Below are 25,958 nucleotides of genomic sequence, written 5' to 3' on the forward strand. Positions count from 1 at the left end.
AAAAAAAAAAAAAAAAAAAAAAAAAAGAGGCGGGGCAAACAGATTTTCCAGGCCCATGATGGTCCCCAAACATCAATACGAATCTGTTTCTTAGGGTCACAGAACAAGACCAAGAGATCAAAATGCTGTTCCACATCCCACCTTTCTTTGTCATAACAATAAAGATCAGATTGGTTTTCATTAAAGAAATAACTCCCATTCCCAGAAGGACAAACCCCCTTATGCTATAATCATTTTACTGTCATCCCAGAAGCCAAGAGAACACTGAAACTCTTTATTTGTCATCTCTTCTTCTCCTTTTTCCAAATAGCAAGAATTTTCCCCTTCATGAAACAGGCACTGTGCTGCAGAGGCCACCAGCAGAGGCCTCCAGCAATTTCCAGGGGTGTCCTGTGGAATGGCACCCTTTTGTGTGAATCAAAGAAGGGAAGTAGATCTTGGTTTCCTTTATACTTTGGCAGAAACCGAAGAACTTCAGGATTTGGGTCTGATGTTTTCTCAACTGAGCTGATTCAGCCAGTGCTAGGGCGGGTATGTATGTGAACTGCAGTGTATAGTCTGAATGCCAGGAAATGTGCACAAGGTGGGGTGGGATGCTGAGGAAGTTTGGGGGATCATGGGAAGATAATATGTAGCCCAGCCCCTGAGTCATCTCCACCACCCTCCCACTTTCCTGATCACTAACCAGTTCCAGCTGTGCACAGTCCTGGACATCACTTTCCATATGACTACTTATGACTAATTAAAGGAGTGTGTGTGTGTGGGGGGGCACTCTTAAAAACAGAGGTTTCCAGGGTAACAGCCTTCCACTGGCCAGGGAAAGCTCTCTCTTCTCTTGAACTCCCTCAGGGCTTTCAGGGGACAATAGGCCAGATGCTAAGGCTGGGTCTGGGTCAGCCTTCACACTCAAGTTTTTCTTCCCTTCAGTTCTCAGTTTCAGGTCCTGGACTTTCCTTTTATATATTGGAATGTCCAACCCCTGCCCGCCTCCAGAGAGTAAAAGTGGCTGTTTGAGGGAGAGTAGATGAGAGTTAAGAGTTTGGCTTCTCCTAAGCCCAGAAACCTCTACACACTTTGACTCTCCCTCCACCCATAGCCCCATGGTCATTAGAAAATACCCTCAGAAATCTCTCTACTCACCTCTGTTATGATTTATTTTATTTTATTTGGTACTAGGGATTGAACCCAGAAGAACTTTACCACTGGCTCATATCCCAAGCCCTTTTAATTTTTTATTTTGAGACAGGTCTCACTAAGTTGCCAGCCTTGCAAAGTTGCTGAGGATGGCTTTGAACTTGCAATCCTCTGCCTCAACTCCCAAAGTCACACCCACCTCCATAAGGTTTAATTTAAAATACTCCCCCCCACCCCGCCCCCTTGAGTACTGGTGATTGAAATCAGGACCTTATACATGCTAGGCAAGCATTCTACAGCTGAGCAATATCCCCAGCCTTTTTTTCTTTGTTTGTTTTGGTACCGAGAATTTAACTCAGGGGCACTTGACCACTGAGCCACATCCCCAGCCCTATTTTGTATTTTATTTAGAGACAGGGTCTCACTGAGTTGTTTAGTGCCTCGCCATTGCTGATGCTGGCTTTAAACTCGTGATCCTCCTGCCTCAGCTTCCCGAGCTGCTGGGATTACAGGCGTCCCCAGTCCTTTTAAAAATTTTTATTGTTATTTTGAGACAGTGTCTCACTAAATTGCCCAGGTTGGCCTCAAACTTGAGATCCTCTAATCTCAGCCTCTAGAGTAGCTGGGATTACAGGCATGTGCTATCACACTCAACTTACAAATATTTCTATGTGAACTCTTCTGCCATGATTGTGGGCAGAGAGGTAAACCAGTGTGTGGGAAGGGAGTAAGCAAGCCAAAAGAACCCAGTACTTTCCCCTCTCCAGTCAAGTTCTTTTGGGGGGAGAGCCGGGCCACATGTCCTATCCCTTTGCACACATCCTGCATCTCCCCCAGAGAGAGATGACAAATTCAGAGGGGAAAATGAGCTGGGTCAGCCTGTTTTAGGGGGAGGGGTCTGGCAGCAGGGGTGGTCATGACACATGGTGGAAGTAGAATTTGTCATGCAGTTCTTGCATATATGTCCAGACTGCAGCTACCAGCTCTAGGGAATTTTGTTTGGGTGTCTGTGGGAATTCCCTGGAGGCTGAAAAGTGTTCTGCAAAGATCACAGCTTTAGAGTCCATGATGGCTGCTTCCTAGATGTGTGAGCTAAAGCAACCCATTTGAGAGACACTCCTTTTTTTCTGTAAAAAGTTGATAGTATCATTACACAGGGTTGTTACAGAGATTTAAATAAAGTATTTGGCACTTTTTCGCATTTTACTCTGCCCTGTCCTGGCTCCCTAGTTTCTAGGATGTGTTTGGGCCATCCCAGGCCACAGTGAGTGATGGAGTGGGTGGTAGAAAGAGGGAGAAAAGGGATGAGAAAGAGCCCTGCAGGGGGCCAAGCAAGAACTAGTCCCCAAACTACATCATTTCCTTGGTGCACCAGCCTTGATGGCCTCTGTCACTCATTGCTCAGAGACTCTCTGTCCTTCCTTGCCCTTTACCGGTCATTTGGGACTTAGTCACCCATGTTACCCAGTTGGGTACTGGGTAGGTCAGGAGACAAGGATCACTGAGGGCAGCAATATGAGTCAGGAGTATTCTCCACTTTGATTCTGGAGTGTAGAGAAGGGGCCAGGAGTGAGGTTTTACTGAGAACATGAATTCAGTCACCCTTGCCTCTATTCCTCTGCCTATTGCACTGTGCATTTGAGTAATATGCAAATGTTGTGTGAGGCATAAGTGCTATTGGAAATTTCACTAAAGAACAAAGCTCTAAGTGTCAGTGTGGTATCTGGATAAAGCTCAGATTTTATGGGGTCAGCAGAGGAATTTGAATATAGGCCAGGCCAGTTGGAGCTCCAGGTCCTTGTTCAAATTTCCTTCTCTGGATCTTCATTTCCTCTTATAAAAACAGCCATGCTGGGTAAGGTGGCACACCCCTGTAACTCCAGCTACTTGGGTAGACTGAGGAAGCAGGGTTGAAAGTTTAAAGCCAGCCTGGGCAATTTAGCAAGACCCTGTCTCAATATAAAATTAAAAAGAAAAAGGGCTTGGAATCTAACTCAGTGGTAGAATGCTTAACCAGCATGTGTGAGGCGCTGGGTTTAATCCCCAGTACCCCTCACGCCCCAAAAGGCAAGAGTGGTGGCTCATGCTTATAGTCCCAGCTACAGCTGGAGCTTAAGAATTCAGGATCACGGCCGGGCCTAGACTTTCTCTTCCACAGGCGGCCGCTTTTCCGGGTACCTTGAAGCATCAGGGTGGGTAGTCACCGTAGAGGCAGGCAGGGACAGCGCTGCTCCCTGCACCTGCCAGGGCAGGGCTTCCTGAAACTGAGTTCATTCTTTATAGAAATGTGAACACTGAGTTTATTTTAAAAAAATAATAGTAAAAATTAAAAAAAAAAAGTCAAAAAAGAAAAAAGGAAAAAAAACCACAGAGAACAACTTACATGTATATAGGTCTTGAAGTGAGTGAAGTGGTTGCGATTTCTTTTGTTTTGTTTTGGGTTTTTTTTTTGTTTTTGTTTTTGTAGAAGAGATTTGAGATGGTACTCTATTCTAATCAAAAATAAAGTTTTGTAGCGGAAAAAAAAAAAGAATTCAGGATCAGCTGAACAACATGGCAAGATCTTGTCTGTCCTTTTTTTTTTGGTACTGGAGATTGAACTCAGGGGCATTTGACCACTGAGCCATATCCCCAGCCCTATTTTGTATTTTATTTAGAGACAGGATCTCACTCAGTTGCTTAGGGCTTCGCAGTTGCTGAGGCTGGCTTTGAACTCGTGATCCTCCTGTCTCAGCCTCCAGAGCCACTGGGATTACAGGCATGCACCACTGCACCAGGCTAAAGTCTTGTCTATTAAAAGAAAAAAAAAAAAAGGAAAGAAAAAAGAAAAGGTCATAATAACCCTACCCTTACAGAACAGTTGTGAGAATTAAATGAGACACCGTATAAAACATCTAACATGATAGTAGATATGCTTAAATGTAAGTTTTTCTTCTTTTTCATAGCATTCAAGGCCTTCTCTAAACTCTGGGTTGCAGCTACGTGCCCCTCCTCCCCTATTAACTTAATAAAAGTCTATTGGGCACTGTCTCTCTAAAGCACATAGCTAACCTGGAGTAGACACTAGTGATTCAGTAGTGAATGAAGCAGCCCTGACTCTTTGGACTTAGCATAGCAGCCTTTCAGCTCTTTACTGCCACTTGACTGGCACAGTCCCTGTTGTTACTCCAGCTGATTCTTAGTTAGCCTTCAAAGCTCAGCTCAAAGACTGCCTTTCCAGTTCTAGGTTCCCCTCTGCCTCACCCTATCTGTAAGCTCTCCTTCTTCGTGCCCTTGCTAAATCCCATCCCACTCCAATATTCAGGGCTCATTAAATACTTAAAATAATGACTTTTTATAAAGCAGACATACATGGGTTCAAGAGCCATTACATTCCCAACGTGTTCTTGGGTACAAAGAAACTGAGACTTCAACCTTGATTCCTTCACCTGAAACCCAAACTATCTCAGTTGTTCCCTACCTTTTTGTTTCTGTTTATTTATTTTTCTTATCCAAAAGCTGGAAGACCTACTGGGAGTGACAGTGCACGCTTGTAATCGCAGCGGCTAAGGAGGCAGAGGCAGGTGGATCACAAGTTCAAAACCAGTCTCAGCAAAAAGCAAGGTGCTAAGCAACTCAGTGAGACCCTGTCTTGAAATAAAATACAAAATAGGGCTGGGGATGTGGCTCAGAGGTCCAGTGCCCCCTAAGTTCAACCCCCTCCTTCCCCCAAAAAAGAGCTGGAAGACTGAAAGGTTGAAGCCAAGGGATTGCTGACCCAGGGTCCCTGGAGCACAGGAATGTCTCACTTGAGGTGACAGCCTGATTTTATTCCTAGTCTCTCCTGAAATTTTGCTTCTCATCCTGCCAGGAGGCCCTCCCCAGGGCAGTATGAAAAGTCTCCAAGAGGAAGGGGGTGTTAGGGGCTGTTTTGGGCTTCTGCTTTCTGGAAGGGCAGGGGTTAATGGTGAATTGCAACATATCTCTGGGCTGAGTCACCTCCCACTGCCATCCCCCATTCCCCTCAGTTGAAGTTTTATAAAGAGGACCAAGGGCTGGCAAGTGAAAAGAACTGAAGGTAAGAACCCCTTGTTTAGCCCTGCTCTTCCAGGCTTCTAGAAATCTCAGGTCAGAGGGCACCGACAGCCTCTGGAGCTCTTGTCTAGTGGCACCATGAACTGGCAGCAGCTGTGGCTGGGCTTCCTATTCCCCATGACAGTCTCAGGGCGGGCCCTGGGACCTACAGAGGAGGAGGCAGCTATGGTGAGTCCCTTGGGAAAGAGGGACACAGGCCAGTGGTTACCACTCCGTAGTCCCATCCAAGCCTCCTTCCGCCCTTCAGCCTGTCTGCCTTTTCCTTCCTTCCTCTGTTCCATGATCTACCCTGCCTATCACTCGCTGTTCCTTTTTCTCATTCCTTCTGAACCCCTTTTCTAGGGCACCTTTCCTTTAGGCCTTCTGTATATTTCTCCCCTTGTCCTAATGGGCCCGTTAGGTCACTTGGAAGATTTACCCTGAGTCTAACCTTCTTTTTACCCTGCTTTCCTCCACCCCACCATAGGATTACCTGTTACAGTATGGGTACTTACAGAAACCTCTAGAAGGACTTCATCACTTCAGGCCAGAAGATATAACCGAGGCCCTGAGGTGAGAGTTCAAGGCACATGATTTCTAAGTTGAGATTGCAAGTTCTTCTTCCTCTTCTCATTCTTTCCCTCTTTCCAGGCCCACCTCTGCCTGATACAAATCCATGATAAGGATCTATCAGATGGGTGCTAGCATTGATAGCCCAGTAGAGCATGGGATGAGGTGTGAATTCAAGATGAGTACACTTATTGGATCTTCCTAGGCCCAGAGTGCTCCTCTGGAAACTTCACCCCAACATCACATTCAAAATACTAATATTTTACCTGTAAAACTATGAATTGAGTTGTTGATATGACTGCCCTTGAGGACTTTGAATTCAGCATTTATTTCTATTTTGTTATTTTCTTTTATATTTTGCTAATGAATTGTTTTTCTTTGTGTTTAGGTCCCTTGAAAAGCCTGTAGATCCTATGATAGTTCATAGGTAGATGAAATTGTCCCAAAGCAGGATGGGCTGGGCGGCAGGTCCAGCAAGGCTGAAAAGGACCGGACCTGGTGCAGAATCTGGAGAGCAGGGGTAGAAAATTTTCTAAAGCAGTGGGGCTGGTCACTTCCCTACAGCAGGAGAAGGTTAGAAAAGTACAGGAGTGGGGGAGGGAAGAATAGAAGTTCATTGGATTAAATAGATGAATGAAGGAAAGGGAGGAGAATGGGAATAGGAAAGACAGAAGAGTGAATCAAACATAACTTTCCTATGTTCATATATGAATACATGACCAGTGTAACTCCACATCATGTACAACCACAAGAATGGAAGTTATACTCCATGTATGTATAATACGTCAAAATATACTCTACTGACATGTATATTTAAAAAGAACAAATAAAAATAATTCAAGAAAAAAAGAAATTACAGGAGAAAGGAAGGCTATCTTTCTAAAAAAATATATTAAAAATGGACATATGAAATTACAGGGTTGTCATTTTACAGAAGAGAAAGTCCCAGTTATGAGAATTGGAAGCTAGAGCGACCCAGTCTGCTTTGGAGATTCTGTGCCACTCTTGGTCACCACATTGGGCATTCCTAGTCATTCCAGATTCACCTGCCTTGGGGAACCATTTCTCTCCCTCTTTCTAGAGCTTTTCAGGAAGCAACTGAGCTGCCAATTTCAGGTCAACTGGATGATGCCACAAGGGCTCGAATGAGGCAGCCTCGTTGTGGTCTGGAAGACCCCTTCAACCTGAAGACCCTAAAATACCTGCTGCTGGGTGAGGGATGAACCTGGGAAAGGGAGGGAGAGGAGAAAATGGTGTAGCTCTGGTACGTGGATGGCATTGGGTCAGCCTGAATCAGCTCAATGTTGAATGGATTATCACCTGGTAATTACCTTGCTATCGTATGCTAGAGGGATTGTGAGTGTCCATTACACAGGGGTGCTCCCTGAACTTGGCAGAAGGATCTGTGTTTCTAATTTAGTGAAAGATCTGCGTTTCCAATCTGTTTTCTGGTCTCTTAAACAGGCCGCTGGAGAAAGAAGCACCTGACCTTCCGCATCTTGAACCTGCCCTCCACCCTCCCACCCCATACAGCCCGGGCATCTTTGCTTCAAGCCTTCAAGTATTGGAGCAATGTGGTCCCCCTGACCTTCCGGGAGGTGCAGGCTGGCTGGGCTGATATCCGCCTCTCCTTCCATGGCCGCCAGAGCACTTACTGCTCCAATACCTTTGATGGGCCTGGTAGGCACCAGTTCTCAGCTCTCATCTACAGAACTCTGAGATTACCTGTGTCTCCTTGAGCCAGTGCCTCTAGAACCTTAATGTTCAGGATGCCCCTTATGCCTGCCTGTACCTTATGTTCTCTGATCCCTTTCCAACATTCCCCAGGGTACAATTGGTCACCTACCTAGGATCTTACCAAGGCTTTTCTTTGAAGGTTATACCTCCTTCCCTGGCTTAATTTCCCTTATCAAGGCACACCTGAGAGAGAAATGGGTCATAGAGAGAGAGAGTGGCTGGAGAGGAAAAGGGACTGTGATGGACATCTCTGAGAGATTTGGATAATGACAGGAATCTGAAAGAAGTGTTCAAGAGATAGTGACTAAAACTGGAGGAATTTTAAGGGAATGGAGTGATTAGAATTTATGCAGGCAGGGATGCTGCTGTGTTCTGGGCTCTGACTTCCTTCCTGTCCTCCTTTGCCTTTATCCAGGAAAGGTCCTGGCCCATGCTGATATTCCAGAGCTCGGCAGTGTACACTTTGATGAAGATGAACTCTGGAGTGAGGGGACCTACCGGGGTGTGAACCTGCGTATCATTGCAGCCCATGAACTGGGCCATGCCCTGGGGCTTGGGCATTCCCGATACACCCAAGCACTCATGGCCCCCGTCTATGCTGGTTACCGGCCCTACTTCAAGCTGCATCCTGATGATGTGGCAGGGATCCAGGCTCTCTATGGTCAGTCTCTCTCCCTAGTGAGTATGAGGGTCAGTTGGATTAGCATCTCTCTAGATTTGAAGAGACAGGTCTGGCTTCTATGGAGGGAAATGGCTTGATTTCTTTATCTTCCTACAGCCCAGTTTTTCAGACTTCTTCATTTTCAGGAATAGTTTCTCTCTGACTCTTGCTTGTCTAACCCAGGTCTCTCTCCTCTCACACCTGTTCTTAGAGACAGAGAATACATATTCTAGTAAATGTCCATCACCATTTCTGGTGCCTCTCAAAACTAAAATGTCTCTTGCAAGGATATTGCACATCACCAAGGAAAAGTCCCTAGTATTCTTTTTCCCCCTCTCTGTGGGGCCACTGAGCAGAACTTACAATGGACAGGTGGAGAGGTCAGGTGCTGTATATCTCTCCCAAGCAAATATTATTTTACTTTGTAGGTAAGAAGAGGCCAAGAGATGAGGAAGAAGATATGGAGGTGCCCACTGTACCCCCAGTGCCCACGGAACCTGGTCCCATGCCAAACCCCTGCAGTGGTGAACTGGATGCCATGATGATGGGTGAGACCCTTCCCCTCAAGGATGTAGGCAGACAATGGAGGCAGCTCACTGATCTTGAGGCCTAGATAGATGGTAATGACATGAGACTACAGCACGAGCAATGGAGGTTAGACCCCAGGCAGGTATTGGTGACCAAGGAAGAAGATATGTATATAAAAAGGGAGGGTTCAGAGCCAAGTTAAAAGGGGACCAAGCAGGTATTTATTGAGGTTGCCATACTCTAAGGGCCATTAGAACACTTCTGGAAATGCAGCAAGATAGAATTAACTAGAGGGTCTATTAAAGAGGGCTTTATACCTGGTTGAAGACAATTAGGAGCCCACTTTGGGGTAGGGCATGAGACTGCCAAGGAAGAATGGCTATCTGCAGAGCTTTTGTTTTTGTTGATTGGACCAGAGATAAAATACTCTAAACAATAAAGGAGAGGCTGAGCACTGGGTCCTCTTTCTCTGTCTTTAATTTTTTTACTTGAATTAAAGTTGAATGGATTTTTGAAGAATTTGCCTGTGAGCAGGAGGGCAGATTAGCAGTCTACCTGAGACACCTACAAGTCTTTGTCTTTTTTTTTTTTTAATCTTTGTTTTATTTTATTTTTGTATGTGTTGCTGAGGATCGAACCCAGGGCCTCACATATGCTAGGCGAGGACTCTACCACTGAGCCACAACCCCAGTCCAAGTCTTTGTCTTTTTGACGGTGTCTTTTGCCTTGCTGATGACACTTTTGTTCTCAGGGCCCCATGGGAAGACTTATGCATTCAAGGGGAACTATGTGTGGACTGTGACAGATTCAGGACTGGGGCCCATGTTCCTAGTGTCTGCTCTTTGGGAGGGACTCCCAGGGAACCTGGATGCTGCTGTCTACTCTCCTCGAACACAATGGATTCACTTCTTTAAGGGTAAGGGGGCTAGTTGCAGTGTCTTACTTAATGACTAATTATAAAGAAGCCATAAAGGGAGGGGGAGTTGAGAATTTCTGAAAGGGTGGAATAGAGGGACCAAAAGCTATCACCTGACGACAGAAGTAACTTGTTCTTTCCTTATATACTCTCAGGAGACAAGGTGTGGCGCTACATTAATTTCAAGATGTCTCCTGGCTTCCCCAAGAAACTGAATAGAGTAGAACCTAACCTGGATGCAGCTTTCTATTGGCCTTTCAACCAAAAGATTTTCCTCTTTAAGGTATAAAGTTCGAAGCAAGAGCAATCCTTTCTTAGCAGGGGTGGGCTTATACTTAAAAGTAAAGACTTGCTCTTAAGGGAGACCTACTGCTGTTGTGGTGGGCGGAGGATAAACCTCTGGTGCTCTCTCCTCATCCTTCTCTTCTCCCTGTCTACTTGACACCCAGGGCTCCGGGTACTGGCAGTGGGACGAGCTGGCTCGAATTGACTTCAGCCGCTACCCCAAACCAATCAAGGAATTGTTTTCTGGAGTGCCAGACCAGCCCTCAGCAGCTATGAGTTGGCGCGATGGTCAAGTCTATTTCTTCAAGGGGAAAAAATACTGGCGTCTCAACCAGCAGCTTCTGGTAGAGAAAGGCTATCCCAGAAATACTGCCCACAACTGGATGCATTGTCATCCCCAGACTCTAGGCACTACCCGCTCAACTGGGGACAACACTTCTTCAGCCACAGGCATAACCTTGAATACCACTTCCTCCACCATGGAGACCACCTTGAATCTTGACCACTCACCCACAGACACAATCTTGGATATTACGACCTCAGCTATAAACTCCACCACCCTTTCACTTCCTGCTAATGTCCCCTTCCAGAGGCCTAAGACCTAATCAAATGTCTGCTCACTGGAACTACACAGGTGCTGGGGTCCTGCCTCAGAGGGGTCCAGGGGGTCCTGAAGGATGAGTGGCGTTGGTGCAAGGGATGGAGTCCTTTCTTAGACACAATCTCCAGAGAGAGAACTGTCAGCTGCTTTCTCTCTGTCTCCTTTTATTTTATTTTTTTCTCATCATTTTGGATACAGAATCATTAATAAAATGCGTCATCAATTTACAATCTCCAGATTTGACATTCTCTTATTTAACAGATACCAAACTATGTAACCAGACTCTATGTCTCCTAACCTGTCATTAACCTTTAAGTTTAAAGCACACCTGTACTTAAGATCCCATCTAAAAGTCCCCTTAATAACAATCTTATATTCTAAAAGCATCTAAAAATGCCTACATTTGTTCTCATAAAACTGGTTGAGCTGCTTTCTCAGAGTTTCCTTTTTCCTTAGTCAAAGTACACCAGTTCTTTACTAATCTTTAACTAAAGGACAGGCTCTGCATGTCAATCCCCCTGCCGCTAACATTAACTATGCTTATCTTAAATCCGTATGTAAAGTAAAGGAGGGTCTATTAGAAAGAAGATATATTTTTACTAACCTTTTCTCCCCTGGATGAATACCATATCCTATCCTTAATTAAATAGGCTATATATGGTGGGCTTTGTGCAATAGGCATGATAACTATCTACTTAGGCTTGAGAGACTAAAAATATGAACTTGGATTCTTGGTTGATATAATCAATCATGGTGCCTAGAGTTCCTATAACATTTCCCAGAATGACTGTTGATATTTTTCTGTTTTGTTCTCAATGTCCTGAGAGATAGTAAAACAGCCTTTAAGTCATGAACCACCTGTTATATTCTTGGCCATCTAGAATTTAAAGTATACTCATGCCTTCTGTAAGGCTGAGTATAAAATAAAAAGTCCCAATTACATAAAAAAGGGTTTGGTTTCCCACAAGTGCAGCCTTGCCAAATACTTGCCCTCCTCACTTTGACCTTGTCAAGACAGTGGGAGGTGGAACACCTTCACCATACAGATACTACAGAAGGATCATGAACCATGGACCTCAGGTCCCTAAAAGTTTCATCTGCTTCTTTGCTCTTTCTTCTCTGCTCTCCTGGGAACTTCCCGTTAACTCTGATTCAGCCCCAGCTCCATCCATTTTATCTTTCTCTTAGATAGCAGTTCCAGCTGTGTTATGTGGAAGACAATGGTGGAGGGAGGCCTCAGTCAGGTCTTTTCCTGACAGGTGGCAACATCTGGGGAAGCTGGATACCTGGGTCCTATTCTCCTTAGATAAAGTACAAGAAAACAGCATAGACAGTAAACTGAACAAGGGCTTTGGAATTATTGAGAATCACATTAATTTGTTTGTGACTTTGGGCAAGCTAATTAGCCTCATTGAATCTTAGATTCCCAATCCTGTAGGGTTGTTGTGTTAAATGACAATATTCCATATGGAGTGCTTGGCACCAGTGTCTTACACATTTCTGTTTAATAAAGGCTAACTCTACTGGGTGTAGTGACACATGCCTGTAATCCTAGCTACTTGGAAGGCTGAGGCAGGAGGATCAGGATGGGTAGTTCTTCCTCTAGCTATCTGGGTGTGTAGCACCTACAGTGGTCTATCCATCAAGGGTACCCCTGGTCAGATATTTAGGGAACAGAAAAATTTTTAATATGGCTATCTCTTTATTTTGGGGTAACAGAGTAAGAAAAGAGCAGCAACAGTAGAGGCCAGTTATCATAGGTTCAGTTTTCAATGCCATTTTATTCACATGTTCCCATGTTCTTCCTCCCTCCCATCATAGCCTTGCTGCCTAGGGGAGGGCTGTGTCTTCATGCTATCTAGGAAAACAGGGATTTGAGAGACTGAAAACATGAACATGAACTTGGGCAGGAGAGTGAGAGTAGGGAGAGTTAGAAAGGGTTAGTGGCTGGTACAAAATTCTGGTTACAGAGAAAATGAGTATCATCCACAGTGAGAGGCGGGGAAGGCACTTGTCTCCCATGTAGCCCTGAAGACCAGGCTCTTTTGGGCAAAAGGTCAGGACTCTCGTATGAGGACAATGCTGTCTTCTTGGAGCAAGAAGCCAGCTTTTGGAGAGTCTGGTGCTGAGGCAGGTGCTGTGATCTTCCCAGGTTGAGAAAAGGGGGATGGTGCTCCCCACTGAGGTAGGAGAAGGGGGCTCAATCTATGGGAGCCAGGGGGCAAACCCTTCTAGAAACCCAACTACCCCTTAAGGAGGAGCTCTTTTGTGTCATGCTTTCCATTAAAAAGCTATCACATGCCTTAGGAGGCTCCCTGATTTTCTACAGGTCCTACAAAAACAAAGCCCCTTATTTTAACATTTGTTATTTAACAAATAACCTTTTAAATACTGAAACAGTATTTAAAAGGTTATTTGGGTGATGGCTCTCCTTAGTTTGGAGGGAATTGGGGAGTCAGTATCTCTAGGGACCAAAGTACCTGTATTATTGGTCAGAGGTTGTTGGGGACCGCAAATTAAGATGTTGCCTGGCAGTTTGCTAAGAGGAGTGGTTTGTGAGGCAATGCCACCGAGCCATTAAGATGATGGGGATTCCTTATTGGCTGACTGCTGTATCTAGATGATGCTAATGGAGTCAAGCTGTGTGTAATCAGTTAGGTATATATACCTCTGCTGTTTTGCAATAAAGCGGCTCCGCTACCTTGGGTGCCCGCTACCTTGAGTTCCCGCTCAGTTCCCGCTGAGTTTCCCCACAATAAAGCAGTTCCCGCTTCAACCTTCAAGTTGCTTGTCACCTCCCGGTTATTTGGCCCAGCCGGACTGTGGCAAGAGGTAGGTACTCTACTTCCATTCGTCTCCCCTCCCCATGAGATTCCTCTGTGTCTGTCCCTGAAATACATCCCTACAAGTCTGGTCTGGAGCACAAATCCCATCCCAAGTCCAAGAGGTGGGGAAGTTTGTGTGTAGGTTCTGTGGGCCTATACTAGGGGCAGGAGCATCAGCAGAGGGTTAGGTTTGAATGGGAGCAGAGGGTGTGGTGAGGGGTAGAGTGGAACCACAGTCAGAATCCAGGTTCAGGATGGTATAGGGGGCTGACACCTGGATGCTTGGTCCCAGTTGGCGCTCTTGAAGACTCTGGAGATAACTCTGAAGGGGTAGAGGGCAGAGAGGGCAAGAGGAGGAACCTGGATCAGAACACTACTCCCACCCTGACCACCTCCATATGCCCTCTGCCACAGTGGCCCCCCAGGCTGTCCCATTCTTCCCACTCACTGGAGCCAGACTGTCAGCAGGGCTCCGGGTATTGGCAGGCAGCTGGCGCCGATAGTTGCCCTCACATGGTCCCACCCCAGATGGAGTTCGGTGCCACTTGGCCTCTTGCTGATGATGGATCTGAAGAAGTTGGAGACGCCTTCGCTGGTGGCTCAAGACCACTGCTTGGGAGGGAGTAATAAGGACTCTAATCGTTTTTAGGCCCTGAATCCCACCCCCAAATATAGTCACTCTACAGAAGCCCATTTAACCTTCTTCTTAGGGTTCTCTCAAGGCTCAGCTTCCCTTCAGTTGTTGGAATTCTCCTATTTTTCCCTCCTGGACTTTCCTGGGATCCTCTCCTTTCCTCTCATACCTGTCCCAAATAAGTCTTTGTTGCATCCCCTGCCGATTTTGCTTCTGATTTTTACCCTGAGCTTCTTTGGCTACTTGTACCCTAACTTTCCTTCATGCTCTGCCCCATTTACTTTGGATATCCTCCCCGATCCTTGTCCCTCAAGTGTTTTTCTCCCCTTCCCCCTCTCAAGTCTGAGAACTGGGGACATGAGTAAGCACAGGCTGGCTGTTTCTATACCGCAATACTAACTCACCGTTGGCGTGGCCTCCATGTTCCTCAGCCATGAGCTTCCACTGGGCCAGGGCCCCAAGAGCCCCCAAGGCTGGCCAGGTCCCCAGTAAGACCCAGCTATACCAGCAGAGAGGAGACAAGGCTGGAAGTGCTTGCAGGCGTTGGCCCAACCGACTGCCCAGTGACAGCCCCTCCAGGAAGTAGTCAGCACAGGCCACGAGCACTGCAGCACCCAGCAAGGCTGTGCCCAGAACTGTGAATGGACGTGGCCACCGAAGCGTGAGCAGGGCTCCCAGTAATGCCAGCCCCACCAGCCCCCCGGCTGGCACCCAGGCTGATGGGGGCTGGTAGATGGGCTCAGTGCTCAGCAGAGCCCCAGCACCCAGGGTCAGACCTAATAGGAGACCAGTCAGGAAGAGCCCAACACTGCGAACTAGCATGGTGACCAGGCCGCAGAGGAGTCCGATGCCCAGTGCGATGCCTGCGCTCACCTCCAGGCTTAGCTGTGTCTCCAGCACCTGTTCCTTGTGGCACAGCAGAAAGATGACCAGAGCTCCAGACAGCAGGCCCGAGAGAAACATCACTGCCTTAAAACAGCGGTAGCCTGGGAATGGAGGCAGGAAGTACTGAGAAGCAGAAAGGAGGTTCTACAGGGATGCCTGTGGTGAATTGTAAGAGGAATGATTAACCAGAGGAGGAAGACAGGAGCACCAAGGGGACCTCAAAGAAAGGGGGGGAAGGAATAAATTTGGGGAGGAGAAGCATTCAGGAACTGTGAGTAGACGGGGTGGGGGGGGTGGGGGGGTGGGGTGGAGGTGGGGATGGGGGTGGGAGTGGGGGTGGGGGGGGAATCAGGAGATACAATAGATGTGTTGAGGAAAGAATAGGAAGGTCTAGTCTTTCCAGGGATGGCATATAAGAAGAAATTGCCCACAGGCTGGTTCAGGTTTCTGGTAAAGTCTGAAGCATGGAAGATAATTTGGGAATGGAATTTTGAGGTAGGAAGCAAGAGGAGAGAAAATGATAGACACCAGAGATCAGAGCTGGATGACATGGGCAAGGGGGAAGGATAACAAGCTGGCAAGGGCAGCATGAGCCTCTCTGAAGGTAGGTGTTCCTTGATAGAGGAGGTGAGGTGGCCCAGAAGCAAAGAATAAAATTTGCATCATCCTTGAGGGTAATAGTCTTGGGCAGCTGTCCCCCACCGACCTTGGCCCTGCCCTCACCGAAGCAGCAGTAGATGATTCCAAAGCAGCAGCAAAGGGCACACACCAGGGCAGGTGCTAGTTCAGGATTGTCCTGGGGTTTCAAGACACATCTTGGGTCTGGAGGCTCTGGGAGTTGTTGATTAAAGGGCCTGGGGTCAGATGTCACAGTTAAGGGCAGCAAGGCTTTCTCCATGATTGAAGAGAACGTGGTCATAGAATGGAAGGTTGGTGTTGGCTCCTCTCATCTATCCATGCATGTCTTAAAGGGTTGGGAAACCTACAAGGGGACAGGGGTAGGAACTCAGGCACCCATGGATCTTGAGGACTCTGTACCTCTTTTTTTCTGTTGAAAAATGGCCAATCAGAAGAAAGAATGGCCTTGTCGGGGTAACTAAAGAAATCTACAGGACTGTGTTGAAGGGAGCAGGATGTTTCTTTCCTACCCTCTGGAAAAAGGACACTAAATAAAACTTAAATGAAAATTTTATAATGAGCTTTTGCCCTGCCCCACACTCCCTGCCCAGTTTTTCAGGGTCAGTGTAGGAGAATTAGGAAGCCCTGAGTCTTTGGAAAGCCCTAATGGGACTGGGGGCTAAAGCAGCCTGTTTCGGCTAAAAAGAAAACTTGCCTCTGCAGCTGGGACTCAATACTACCACACTGGATTGGGAAGGGTGGGGTTAACAGGGGAAAGGGTGGAGGAAGAGGAGAGAATGAGTCATGGTGGGGTATCTGGACAGCTGCTCCAATCCTAGGGAGCAGGGAAAGAGGGAAAAAATAATCTCCCCAAAAGATACCAAAAGAGTTTGGGACAAGGAATTAAGCAGAGACAGTCACCCTCAGTTTGTCAGGGTTTTAAAGCCTTGGCTTCATGCTGAGGTGGAGTTGTTGGGGGGAAGGATGTGCAGCCACAGTTAAAATCCCATGGCCCTATATAGAATAAGCAGGCACTTTGCCCACAGACATCTCACATCCTGGTAGCCCCTTGCTCCTCCCTAAGAACACTGAAGACATTTTTCACACCCTTCCCTTCCCCCAGGGATATCAGGGCTGCCAATGGCATTTGAATACAGATCCTGAAGGGAGATCACCAAGGAGGAGTTGTCATTTGGGATATTGTGGGATGGCATGGATGCAGGCACTTTCCTTCAGCTGTCTTTTGGACATTAAGGTCCTAACAGGCTGAGAGTTGGCTTGGAAAATTCCTTTTCCTCAATCCGTTTATAAGTCTGGGACCCTAAACAAGGGGAGGTTGGGGAGGGAAGGTTAGCTACTCACCACCCTGCCAGGACTCAGGAAAGGAGCGGGGTGGAAATGCTTTCCTATACTCCCAGCAGCATCCTAGCCCAGAGGTTCAGACGTTGGGATGGGTGTCAGGCGTAGGCACCCCCAGGGCCACTGTTCTTTGCTTCCTAAACTCTTGCAAGTCGTAGCCCAAACCCTGTGAGCTAAATGCAACTAGCTGGGGGGGGGTTGGGGTGGAGGAAGGGGACAGGGTGTGTGTGTGAGGGGGGAGTGACATCACGTGGCGGGCCCCTCCAATCCTTTCCCCTGCGTGTGGGAAGATCGAGTTGCTAACTGTTCTAATCCAGGATCAGGACTCCCAAAGATCGCAGGAAAGGGTCTTGGAGATCATAGCAAGAAGTAGGGGCAAAGTATGAATACTTAGGAGAAGATTTCACAACTTGAAGCTCTCAAAGTCCCAAGTGGGCTCCCAGCACCCCCCCCTAGCTCTAGCTTGGTTTCTTCCACTTCCCAGAGAATTGGAGTATTGTCTTTTGGAGAACCGGGTAGTCTGGATCGGGGAACCGCGAAGGGGCTTTTACTGATCTGGGGGAGCTGGCGGGGACTCCTGGGGGGAAAAACTTGCGGAGCAAGACGGGGCACTAACAGAATTGTAAGGCTAGACATGTACGCTGAGGGGACTCTGCAGGGTCTGCGTGGGGACCGGGGCGAAGGTAGACATCTACCGAGAGGATCGGTATGCAAATGAGATGCAAAATAGCACGCAGATTAGTGCAGTTTTCTGCTGCACTTCGTTGTGATTCTGAGTCCTGCAGAGCTACGCTCGCAGTCCCCTGGCCTCGCTCTGTGACACGGTGTGGGAACCGCGTCCAGAGGGGGCGGGTCCGGGGCGTGGGAGCTATAGTTATTAGGGGCAGCTCGCCAGCTGGGTCAGGAGCGGAGGAGGCTGAGGGCTGCTGGAAAAGGAGGGGCAGCGCTTCAGAAGCAGGGCTGGGGCTGGCCGGGGCACCCACTCCTTCGCTCCATCTCTATAGGATACAAAGGGGCCTCTGTCTTGGCTACAGCCGTCAAGGAAGGTATCCAGACGGTGGCTTCTCATGGCTCCCCGTTTTGTCTGCAAAGGAAACAGACTATGCGTGGCCTGGTAGCTGTTTTTCATCTCCCAATCTGGGCAAAGCCCAGGAATACAGCCAGAGCAATTCTGAGAGTCTGTTCCCAGCCCGCAGGCATTGCTGCAGAACCGACTTGCTTCGCTCGCAGAGGCTCAACCTGCGGGGACAGCCATTGCAGCCCGCGGAGGGCCTTTTAAGGGGTGGGGCCAGTGCTCCACCGGGCCGCCTCCAATTCGACTCGGCGCTAGCTAGACTGGCTCGCACCTCTGCCAACCGTTTTTTCTTTTTCTTCCTGTCTCTTCCCTAGTGACCCCGGAAGTGGAAGTAGGCTCAGGTCGGTGGCCGCGGCGGGGACGGAAGGCGGAAGCAGAGGGTGAACGGGAGGCGGAGCCGGGGGAGCTGCACTCGTAGCTCCCCCTGGCCCCAGGCCCAGCTGCTCAAGGGGGAGGAGTTACCGCGGCTCTTCGGTACGTTACTTTCACCTCTTCTATCTAGCGGGTCGGAGGGTTCCCTGGGGCAACCCTGAGCTCCGCCCCCAGCTTTTCCTTGAGGGCCGCACAGTCCCCACCTTTTTCTGACAGTCTGCGGCGCCCCCTTTCCGACCGTCTTTCTCTTTTTCTTAAGAGTGACCCCCGGACCACACCCTTTGCTGTCCTTCCCTCTCTTCCTGATTGAAGATTATAGCTTCCTGGGGAATGAAGAAAGACTACGGAGATCGGTGGTGTGTATGTGTGTGTGTGTGTGTGTGTGTGTGTGTGTATGTATGTATATATGTATATGTATGTCAAGCAAAGATGCAGTTAGTCTGGTTCTGGCTTATTGTTAGGGCTAATGAATGCCCTAGAAAAACTTGGGATAATGAGGGGGATGCCTACACTGAATATGTCCCCACTTTAAGATTGTTTAACTCTTCTCTTGGTTCCCACCTTGACCATCCCCATCTTGATACCTTTGTTCCAGGCATCTGAACTTATAATGATGGCTGTGACCTAAAACCCTCAGGAAGCCCTGGGGTCATGGCCCAGAAGCCCCCTGGAGAAAGAGGGTTGTGTGGAGCCCACCAAAGTGGTGGTGCCTCCCTCAGGACTTTAGGATCCTCTGCGGACCCTGAAATACTTTCATTCTCAGGACTCAGGGACTCAGCAGGGACTGCTCCTAATGGTACCCGCTGCCTCACAGAGCACTCTGGTCCTAAGTACACACGGCCCCCAAACCCATCCCACTGGTCGGATCCAAGCCATGGCCCCCCAAGGGGTCCAGGACCACCTAGGGAAGGAGAGGACCCTGATCAGAGTGGGGCATCTTCAGAAGAGTCAGGAGTGGACCAGGAACTCTCAAGAGAGAATGATGTCGGGTACCAAGAGGATGGGAACCCTTCTTTTCTTTCCATTCCATCTGCTTGTAACTGCCAGGGAACCCCTGGAGTCCCTGAAGGGCCATATTCTGAGGGAGGAGATGGCTCTTCTAGCAACTTTTGTCACCATTGTACCTCTCCAGCCTTGGGGGAAGATGAAGAGTTGGAAGAGGAATACGATGATGAGGAACCTCTTAAATTCCCCAGTGATTTTTCACGTGTGTCCAGCGGAAAGAAACCCCCATCTCGGAGACAGCGACATCGCTTTCCAACCAAGGAGGATACTCGGGAGGGTGGACGTAGAGATCCCAGGTCTCCTGGTCGACATCGGTTGGGCAGAAAACGAAGTCAGGCAGATAAGCGCAGAGGTCTGGGATTGTGGGGAGCAGAGGAACTATGTCAGCTTGGACAGGCAGGCTTTTGGTGGCTGATTGAACTGCTGGTATTGGTGGGAGAGTATGTGGAAACTTGTGGCCATCTCATCTATGCATGCAGGCAGCTAAAAGGCAGTGATCTGGACCTTTTTCGAGTTTGGGTGGGAATCTGGGCAGGGAGGGTGGGGGGCTGGGCCCAGATGATGTTCCAGTTTCTACGCCAAGGGTTTTACTATGGGGTAGGACTGTTCACCCGTTTTCTTAGGTTACTGGGTGCTTTGCTGCTCCTGGCACTGGCCCTCTTTTTGGGCTGTCTACAGTTGGGCTGGCGGTTTCTGGTGGGACTGGGTGACCGCTTAGGCTGGAGGGATAAGGCCACCTGGCTCTTCTCTTGGCTGGATTCTCCAGCCGTGCAGCATTGCTTGACTGTGCTGAGAGATAGCAGGCCATGGCAGCAGCTGGTAAGAATAGTTCAGTGGGGTTGGCTGGAGTTGCCCTGGGTCAAGCAGAGGACTAATAGGCAGGGGAATACACCTATAGCTAGTGGACGCTACTGCCATCCGGAAGAGGAAGTGGCTCGACTCTTGAGCATGGTTGGGGTTCCTGAGGATGAGTTAAACCCTTTCCATGTGCTTGGGGTTGAAACCACAGCATCAGATATTGAACTGAAGAAGGCCTATAGGCAGCTGGCAGTGATGGTGAGTACTCTTCCCTGTATTTCCTATTCCTCTTTGTTTCCATATTTTATTTTCTGTTTCAGTTTTAGGGAGACAATAAAGGAAACTCAGAAAATCAATTGAAGCTGACGGATAAAATTCTTATGACATTTTTGGTACTGGGGATTGAACCCAGGGGAGCTTTACTACTGAACTATAGCCCCAGCCCTTTGTGTCTTATATATTGAGACAGGGTCTCAATAAGTTGCCCAGGCTGACCTCAAACTTATGATCCTCTTGCCTAGTCTCCTGAGTAGCTGGGATTATAGGTGTGTGCCACGGTGGCTGGCTCATAAAGACTTATTCTCTGTACTATGGGATCTGACCTTCCTTCCATTTAAAGTATTTTTTTGTCATGATTTTTGCTCCTGTCCTCCTTTGGAACTTGTTATAGCAAGCATTGTTGAACTCACTCATCCTGGAATAGCTAGATGAAATCCCTTTAGGGTGGGGAAGAGCCTGCTAGTCACAGAGTACCTCAGATGCTCTCCCCTGAATAAAGGAGGATTTTTAAACATGGGGCAACCCTGCTGTCTCTCCTAGATAGGCAAGTGTGGATCTAGTCTGGGAAGATTCAGGGAGTGCACCTGAATGTTTACTCCAGGACCAGGTAGAAAAAACATAGTATTTCTAGATCAGCAACCCAGAATATGAAAGGGCAGGAAAATGGAACATAAATCACAAAGAAGTATATGCATATGTATTTGTACCTGAAAGTATGGTTGCTTTTAGTGATAAGGTTGTGTATAGGTAGGAGTTGTGATATTCCATATGCTTGAAGGAAATGGTTTAATGCTAGCATGCAGTCAAATTGCTATTAGAAGTAGGTATTAAGTTGCTATTTTTTAGATACATGATTGTTATTGATATTTTTTACAACTAAAACTGTTATGAATGTAAGTAAAGTGTGTAAATTGCAATGGAGACCTACTTCCATTGGTTATGGAGCTGGACTGGTTATACATCATAGTATGCAAATTACTTCAAAGACTACATGACACCAAAAAGGAATGGGCAACCAAAGTTTCCCTTAATGATTAATGGTACAATCAGGCCTGTAACTTACCAAAGAACTGGAAAATGCATACCCCTTAGTGGATAGCCTAAGATATTCTTAGTGTAGAAGCAACTGCTTACCCTCAGATTGTTACTACTAGTAGAGTTCTTTTTTTTTTTTTTACCTTTGTGTGTTTTAGCAGTTATCTCCTGCAGGATATAATTCTTACAAAAATTCTCATTTTCAACTTACTTCTCTTGGAGTGAAAATAAGGTTAAGTTCCCTTTACACACCCAAAGTTCTTTGTTGGGGGAGGGGTGGGCATCAGTGAGGAGACTCACTATATCTCTGTATTTTTGGGAACAGGGATAGTAACAATCAGGAAGCTGTAGAAAGAGAGGTTATTATTTGTCATGAAAGAAAGACTGAATTATTATAAGCCTATGACAATTTTTTTTTTTTTTTTTTACCAAGGATTGAACTCAGGGACACTCAACCACAGAGCCACATCACAATCCCTTTTTTGTATTTTATTTAGAGACAGGGTCTCACTGAGTTGCTTAGGGCCTTGCCAAATTTCTGAGGTTGGCTTTGAACTCGCTTTCCTCCTGCGTCAGCCTCCCTAGCCACTGGGATTATAGGCACACACTAGTCTCTGATATCTTCATATGCTATTTCATTTTGGAGACAAAAAAGCAGATTATAGTAGAAAGTTTTGGATATGAAAATGTTCTAGTTAGAGAAAGGACGAGTGTGAACATGTAACATCTTTGGGACTCTTTACCACTGAGCTACATGCCCAGCTATTCTGACTCTTAAAAATATTTTTTCAGCTGTTGATAAACTTTTATTTTTTTAAAAATTTATTCATATGCAGTGCTGTGAATAAAACCCAGTGCCTCACACGTTATGCAAGTGCACTACTACTGAGCCCCAGCCCTACCCCCCTATTTTTTTTTAAGTATTTTATTTTTAGATGTAGTAGGGCACAATACCTTTATTTTATTTTTATGTGATGTTGAAGATCAAACCCAGTGTCTCACATGTGCTGGGCAAACGCTTTACCACTGAGCCACAACCCCATCCCCAGCCCTTTTTATTTTTTGAGGCAAAGTCTTGCTAAGTTGCTTAGGGCCTCATTAAATTGCTGAGGCTGGCCTTGAACTGCAATCTTCCTGTCTCAGCCTCCCAACTTGCTGGGATTACAGGCGTGTGCAACCATGCCCGGCATCTTTGGAACTCTTTGTGGCTGATTATAAAACTGAAGTGCAAGGGCTTAGTATATGTGTGCCAGGTAAAGGGACCAACCATCCCTATTTGCCTATTTGAGGTTGTGGGGTTTCCTGACATGTGGAACTTTCAGTGCTAAATTGGGGTAGTCTCAGGCAAACTGGGATGGTGAGTCACCCTAGTGCCAGATTCAGTGCAATAACTCCCCCTACCCCTAGCCCTAGACTTTTTTTTTTGTTGTACTGGGGATTGAACACAGGGGTGCTTTACTACAGAGATATATCCCCAGCCCTTTTTATTTTGAAAAAGGTTGTTGCTAGATTACCGAGGCTGGTCTCAAATTTGAGGCATCAGCCTCTTGAGTAGCTACAATTATAGGTATATGCCACTATGCCTGGCACATGTATTCTTATTTAATCCTCCTAAGAATTCATGATAGGGGCTGAGATTGTGGCTCAGCGGTAGAGTGCTCACCTTGCATGTGTGAGGCCCTGGGTTCGATCTTCAGCACCACATAAAAATAAGTAAATAAAATAAAGGTATTGTGTCCAACTACAACTAAAGAAAAATATTTAAAAAAATTCATGATAGATATATTCAAGGTCATAGAGCTCATAAATTACAGCTGGGATTTGAACCCAGATCCAGGGGCAAAGCCAGCATAATTAATCATATTGAAGGGTTGGGGTTGTAGCTCAGTGGTAGAATGCTTGCCTAGCATGTGTGAGGCACCGAGTTCTATCCTCAGTACCACATAAAATTAAATAAATAAAAGTACTATGTTCATCTACAACTTAAAAAAAGAAAAAAAAAAAAGGTATACTGAGTCTTCAAAAGGGTGATGAAAGAGAACTCTGTTATATGGGAATAGACCTAAGATGGGGAGAGGGTTGAAATGGATTTGTGATTAAATCTCTTTGTTCTGGTAGGTTCATCCAGATAAAAATCAACATCCCCGGGCTGAAGAGGCCTTCAAGGTTTTGCGGGCAGCTTGGGACATTGTCAGCAACCCTGAAAGGCGGAAGGAATATGAGATGTAAGTTAGAGATGGGAAATTGTTAGGTGAGATAAAATGAAAATTCCTCAATGGGAGAGGCCCCTGAACTTGTGGATGGAGGCTCTCAGGCAAAGAGAACTGCAGTTACTTTCTTCTGATGAGCCAGGTAGTTCAAGGGGTGAATAGATGCCCCTCTTGTTGTCCCTCCCTCAGTATTCTCTGACTTACAAAGGCTTTCTTTTAGGAAACGAATGGCAGAAAATGAGTTGAGCCGGTCTGTGAACGAGTTTCTGTCCAAGCTGCAAGATGACTTGAAGGAAGCAATGAATACCATGATGTGTAGCCGATGCCAAGGAAAGCATAGGTATGATATAGGACAGGGATGGGACAGCCACAGCTCAGGAACTGGGTAACAAAGACTTTCTTCTTGAGTATTTTTGGTAATTTTAGGATACAGATGGTGAGGTTTGTACCTTAGCCGTACTATCAAGAGGTTGATTCAGATTAGCGGTAAGACAGAAAAATTAGCTAAGATAGAAAATTGAGGGCATAGTGTAAACAGGCATATGTAACAACCTAGTGGAGATAATTTTAAATCTTTTAGCTATATTTGACAACAATGATGAGATTACTAGCATTGCTGTATGTAGGCTTGGTAACTATCAAGGAACTATCATTTTGTTTTGCATTTCAGGAGGTTTGAAATGGACCGGGAACCTAAAAGTGCCAGATACTGTGCTGAGTGTAATAGGCTGCACCCTGCTGAGGAAGGAGACTTTTGGGCAGAATCAAGCATGTTGGGCCTCAAAATTACCTACTTTGCACTGATGGATGGAAAGGTCTATGACATCACAGGTACACATCTATCCTCTAGAAATATGGGCTTGCTTCATCGCATATGGTCTAAACTATGATGTTTTGGCTAATTATTTCTCCTGTTTGCAGAGTGGGCTGGATGCCAGCGCGTTGGAATCTCCCCAGATACCCACAGAGTTCCCTATCACATCTCATTTGGTTCTCGGATCCCAGGTACCAGTGGTCGCCAGAGGTAGGTGGTATTCCTCAATTACCTATCCACCATTCTGGTTTTGAATGTGGTTTCAGATGATCTGCTGTTTAGAACACCTAGGTACCTCTCTAGGAAGTTTGGGAACTAACTCAATGTATCTGTACCTTAAGTAAGCATATGACTCTTAACATTTCTTGTCATATTGTTTTTTTTCCTCCTCAGAGCCACCCCAGATGCCCCTCCCGCTGACCTTCAGGATTTCTTGAGTCGGATCTTTCAAGTACCCCCAGGCCAGATGTCCAATGGGAACTTCTTTGCAGCTCCTCAGCCTGGCCCTGGGGCCACTGCAGCCTCCAAACCCAACAGCACAGTACCCAAGGGAGAAGCCAAACCGAAGCGGCGGAAGAAAGTGAGGAGGCCCTTCCAACGTTGATGCCCCTTCTCTTTTTTCCTCAAATCATTGTCAGGGAGTCAAAAGGGCTGTGTACAGCACAGGATGGAGTTTGATTTGATTATTTTTAAATATTTTAAAAAGGGAAAATGTTAAGCTTAAATTGTTCACTCAGTACTTGTAGGAAGCCCCTGAACCACTCGCCTTCCTCCCCCAGCACCCAGGAACTGAATCTTGTCTTCTGACAATACCAAAGAAACAGGGGGTGGCTAGAGCAAAGAACCTAAGGCCTGGACCTAGGCTGGACAATGTATCCCTTTGAGGTATGGGAATTGGGTATTTCCCTGGGGTCTGTATGCCTTTGTCTTGTCATTTGCTTTTATAGCAGATGATATTACCCTACCCCTGCTTTTTAAACTGAGTCTATCTTATTTCTTGACCCATTTCAGGGGGAAGCCCCCTCCTTTACTCTGATATACTAGTTAAAAGACAGAACAAGAAAGCATGTAGCCCTAATTTTGAAGATGCATAGAGTTCAAAGAGTGTAAACTGAACTTTTCCTCTGACTTTTACCTTGTGGGAAAATCATCCCACTTCAGGCTTATTGCTGCAAGGATGGCCAAAATTAATAATTTTTAAGAAGCAGACTCATGCCCTGTGCCCTTGGGTGAGGGGAAAGGATAAGGGGTTCCTAGAAGCCCTCTTGTGATCCAAGGGTTTGTATTTTTTTAAGTTTGTTCATATTTGTATGTACATATCTATTTAAAGCCAGGGGATTATCTTTCTATAAATATATAACTGGCAACCTGTATCTTCCCTTTCTTCTTTGCCTATATAGCTACAGCCCTTTTTTCTCATTTGAGAATCCTTTCCCTACTTTTATATGAGTGAAGAGGATCTCCTATTGGACCAAGGGAGAAGGGATAAAAAATTGCTTACAGTTTTATATAAAGAATTTGTATTGCATCTTTCCTCCCCAGCATTATGAAGACATCTCCTTAC

General features: G+C 46.6%; 3 protein-coding genes across 10 annotated transcripts; 2 read left to right on the top strand and 1 right to left on the bottom strand.

Annotated features, from left to right (window-relative positions):
- The first annotated feature begins 5,114 nt into the window (after positions 1-5,114).
- On the top strand, positions 5,115-10,721 carry Mmp19 (matrix metallopeptidase 19). 2 transcript variants are annotated; one of them, XM_015483254.2, is made up of 9 exons: positions 5,115-5,376; positions 5,675-5,760; positions 6,839-6,969; positions 7,222-7,437; positions 7,910-8,155; positions 8,584-8,703; positions 9,435-9,599; positions 9,755-9,882; positions 10,049-10,721. In XM_015483254.2, the coding sequence occupies exons 1-9, from the start codon at positions 5,287-5,289 to the stop codon at positions 10,487-10,489; spliced, it is 1,623 nt and encodes a 540-aa protein (XP_015338740.1). In that variant the 5' UTR covers positions 5,115-5,286; the 3' UTR covers positions 10,490-10,721. The 2 variants fall into 2 exon arrangements, with proteins under 2 accessions (XP_015338740.1, XP_048663684.1); XM_048807727.1 differs by having other exon boundaries at positions 5,123-5,191.
- Positions 10,630-17,242, bottom strand: LOC107140201 (transmembrane protein 198-like). Of its 7 annotated transcripts, none has more exons than XM_048807757.1 (6): positions 16,810-17,238; positions 15,553-15,683; positions 14,349-14,930; positions 13,759-13,922; positions 13,585-13,632; positions 10,630-11,786 (listed from the first exon to the last, which is right to left on the bottom strand). In XM_048807757.1, the coding sequence occupies exons 3-6, from the start codon at positions 14,905-14,907 to the stop codon at positions 11,670-11,672; spliced, it is 888 nt and encodes a 295-aa protein (XP_048663714.1). In that variant the 5' UTR covers positions 14,908-14,930; positions 15,553-15,683; positions 16,810-17,238; the 3' UTR covers positions 10,630-11,669. The 7 variants fall into 7 exon arrangements, with proteins under 7 accessions (XP_048663714.1, XP_048663691.1, XP_048663695.1 ...); XM_048807734.1 differs by having other exon boundaries at positions 15,553-15,811; positions 16,810-17,229; XM_048807738.1 differs by having other exon boundaries at positions 13,759-13,919; positions 15,553-15,811; positions 16,810-17,045.
- A 131-nt stretch (positions 17,243-17,373) lies between these two features.
- Dnajc14 (DnaJ heat shock protein family (Hsp40) member C14) lies at positions 17,374-25,767 on the top strand. Its single transcript, XM_048807716.1, has 8 exons — positions 17,374-17,512; positions 18,196-18,355; positions 18,849-20,314; positions 23,489-23,595; positions 23,801-23,920; positions 24,251-24,411; positions 24,502-24,604; positions 24,788-25,767. Exons 3-8 carry the CDS (start codon positions 18,905-18,907, stop codon positions 24,996-24,998), a joined length of 2,112 nt encoding a protein of 703 aa, XP_048663673.1. The 5' UTR covers positions 17,374-17,512; positions 18,196-18,355; positions 18,849-18,904; the 3' UTR covers positions 24,999-25,767.
- The last annotated feature ends 191 nt before the right edge of the window (positions 25,768-25,958 follow it).

This window comes from Marmota marmota, unplaced genomic scaffold (genome assembly GCF_001458135.2).
Source record: "Marmota marmota marmota unplaced genomic scaffold, marMar, whole genome shotgun sequence".
NCBI classification, from domain to species: Eukaryota; Metazoa; Chordata; class Mammalia; order Rodentia; family Sciuridae; genus Marmota; species Marmota marmota.

Excerpts from the sequence above, each read along its gene's own strand:
- LOC107140201 (XM_048807734.1), bottom strand. The coding sequence starts at position 15,748 with ATGACCACGTTCTCTTCAATCATGGAGAAAGCCTTGCTGCCCTTAACT. Across the intron at positions 13,923-14,348 it reads ACATGGAGGCCACGCCAACG|CAGTGGTCTTGAGCCACCAG; the intron begins GTGAGTTAGTAT and ends CTCCCTCCCAAG. Across the intron at positions 11,787-13,584 it reads AACTGGGACCAAGCATCCAG|GAGAATAGGACCCAGGTATC; the intron begins GTGTCAGCCCCC and ends ACTTTATCTAAG.
- Dnajc14 (XM_048807716.1), top strand. The coding sequence starts at position 18,905 with ATGGCCCAGAAGCCCCCTGGAGAAAGAGGGTTGTGTGGAGCCCACCAA. Across the intron at positions 20,315-23,488 it reads ATAGGCAGCTGGCAGTGATG|GTTCATCCAGATAAAAATCA; the intron begins GTGAGTACTCTT and ends TTGTTCTGGTAG. Across the intron at positions 23,596-23,800 it reads AGGCGGAAGGAATATGAGAT|GAAACGAATGGCAGAAAATG; the intron begins GTAAGTTAGAGA and ends GCTTTCTTTTAG.
- Mmp19 (XM_015483254.2), top strand. The coding sequence starts at position 5,287 with ATGAACTGGCAGCAGCTGTGGCTGGGCTTCCTATTCCCCATGACAGTC. Across the intron at positions 8,156-8,583 it reads AGGGATCCAGGCTCTCTATG|GTAAGAAGAGGCCAAGAGAT; the intron begins GTCAGTCTCTCT and ends TTTACTTTGTAG. Across the intron at positions 9,600-9,754 it reads ATGGATTCACTTCTTTAAGG|GAGACAAGGTGTGGCGCTAC; the intron begins GTAAGGGGGCTA and ends ATATACTCTCAG.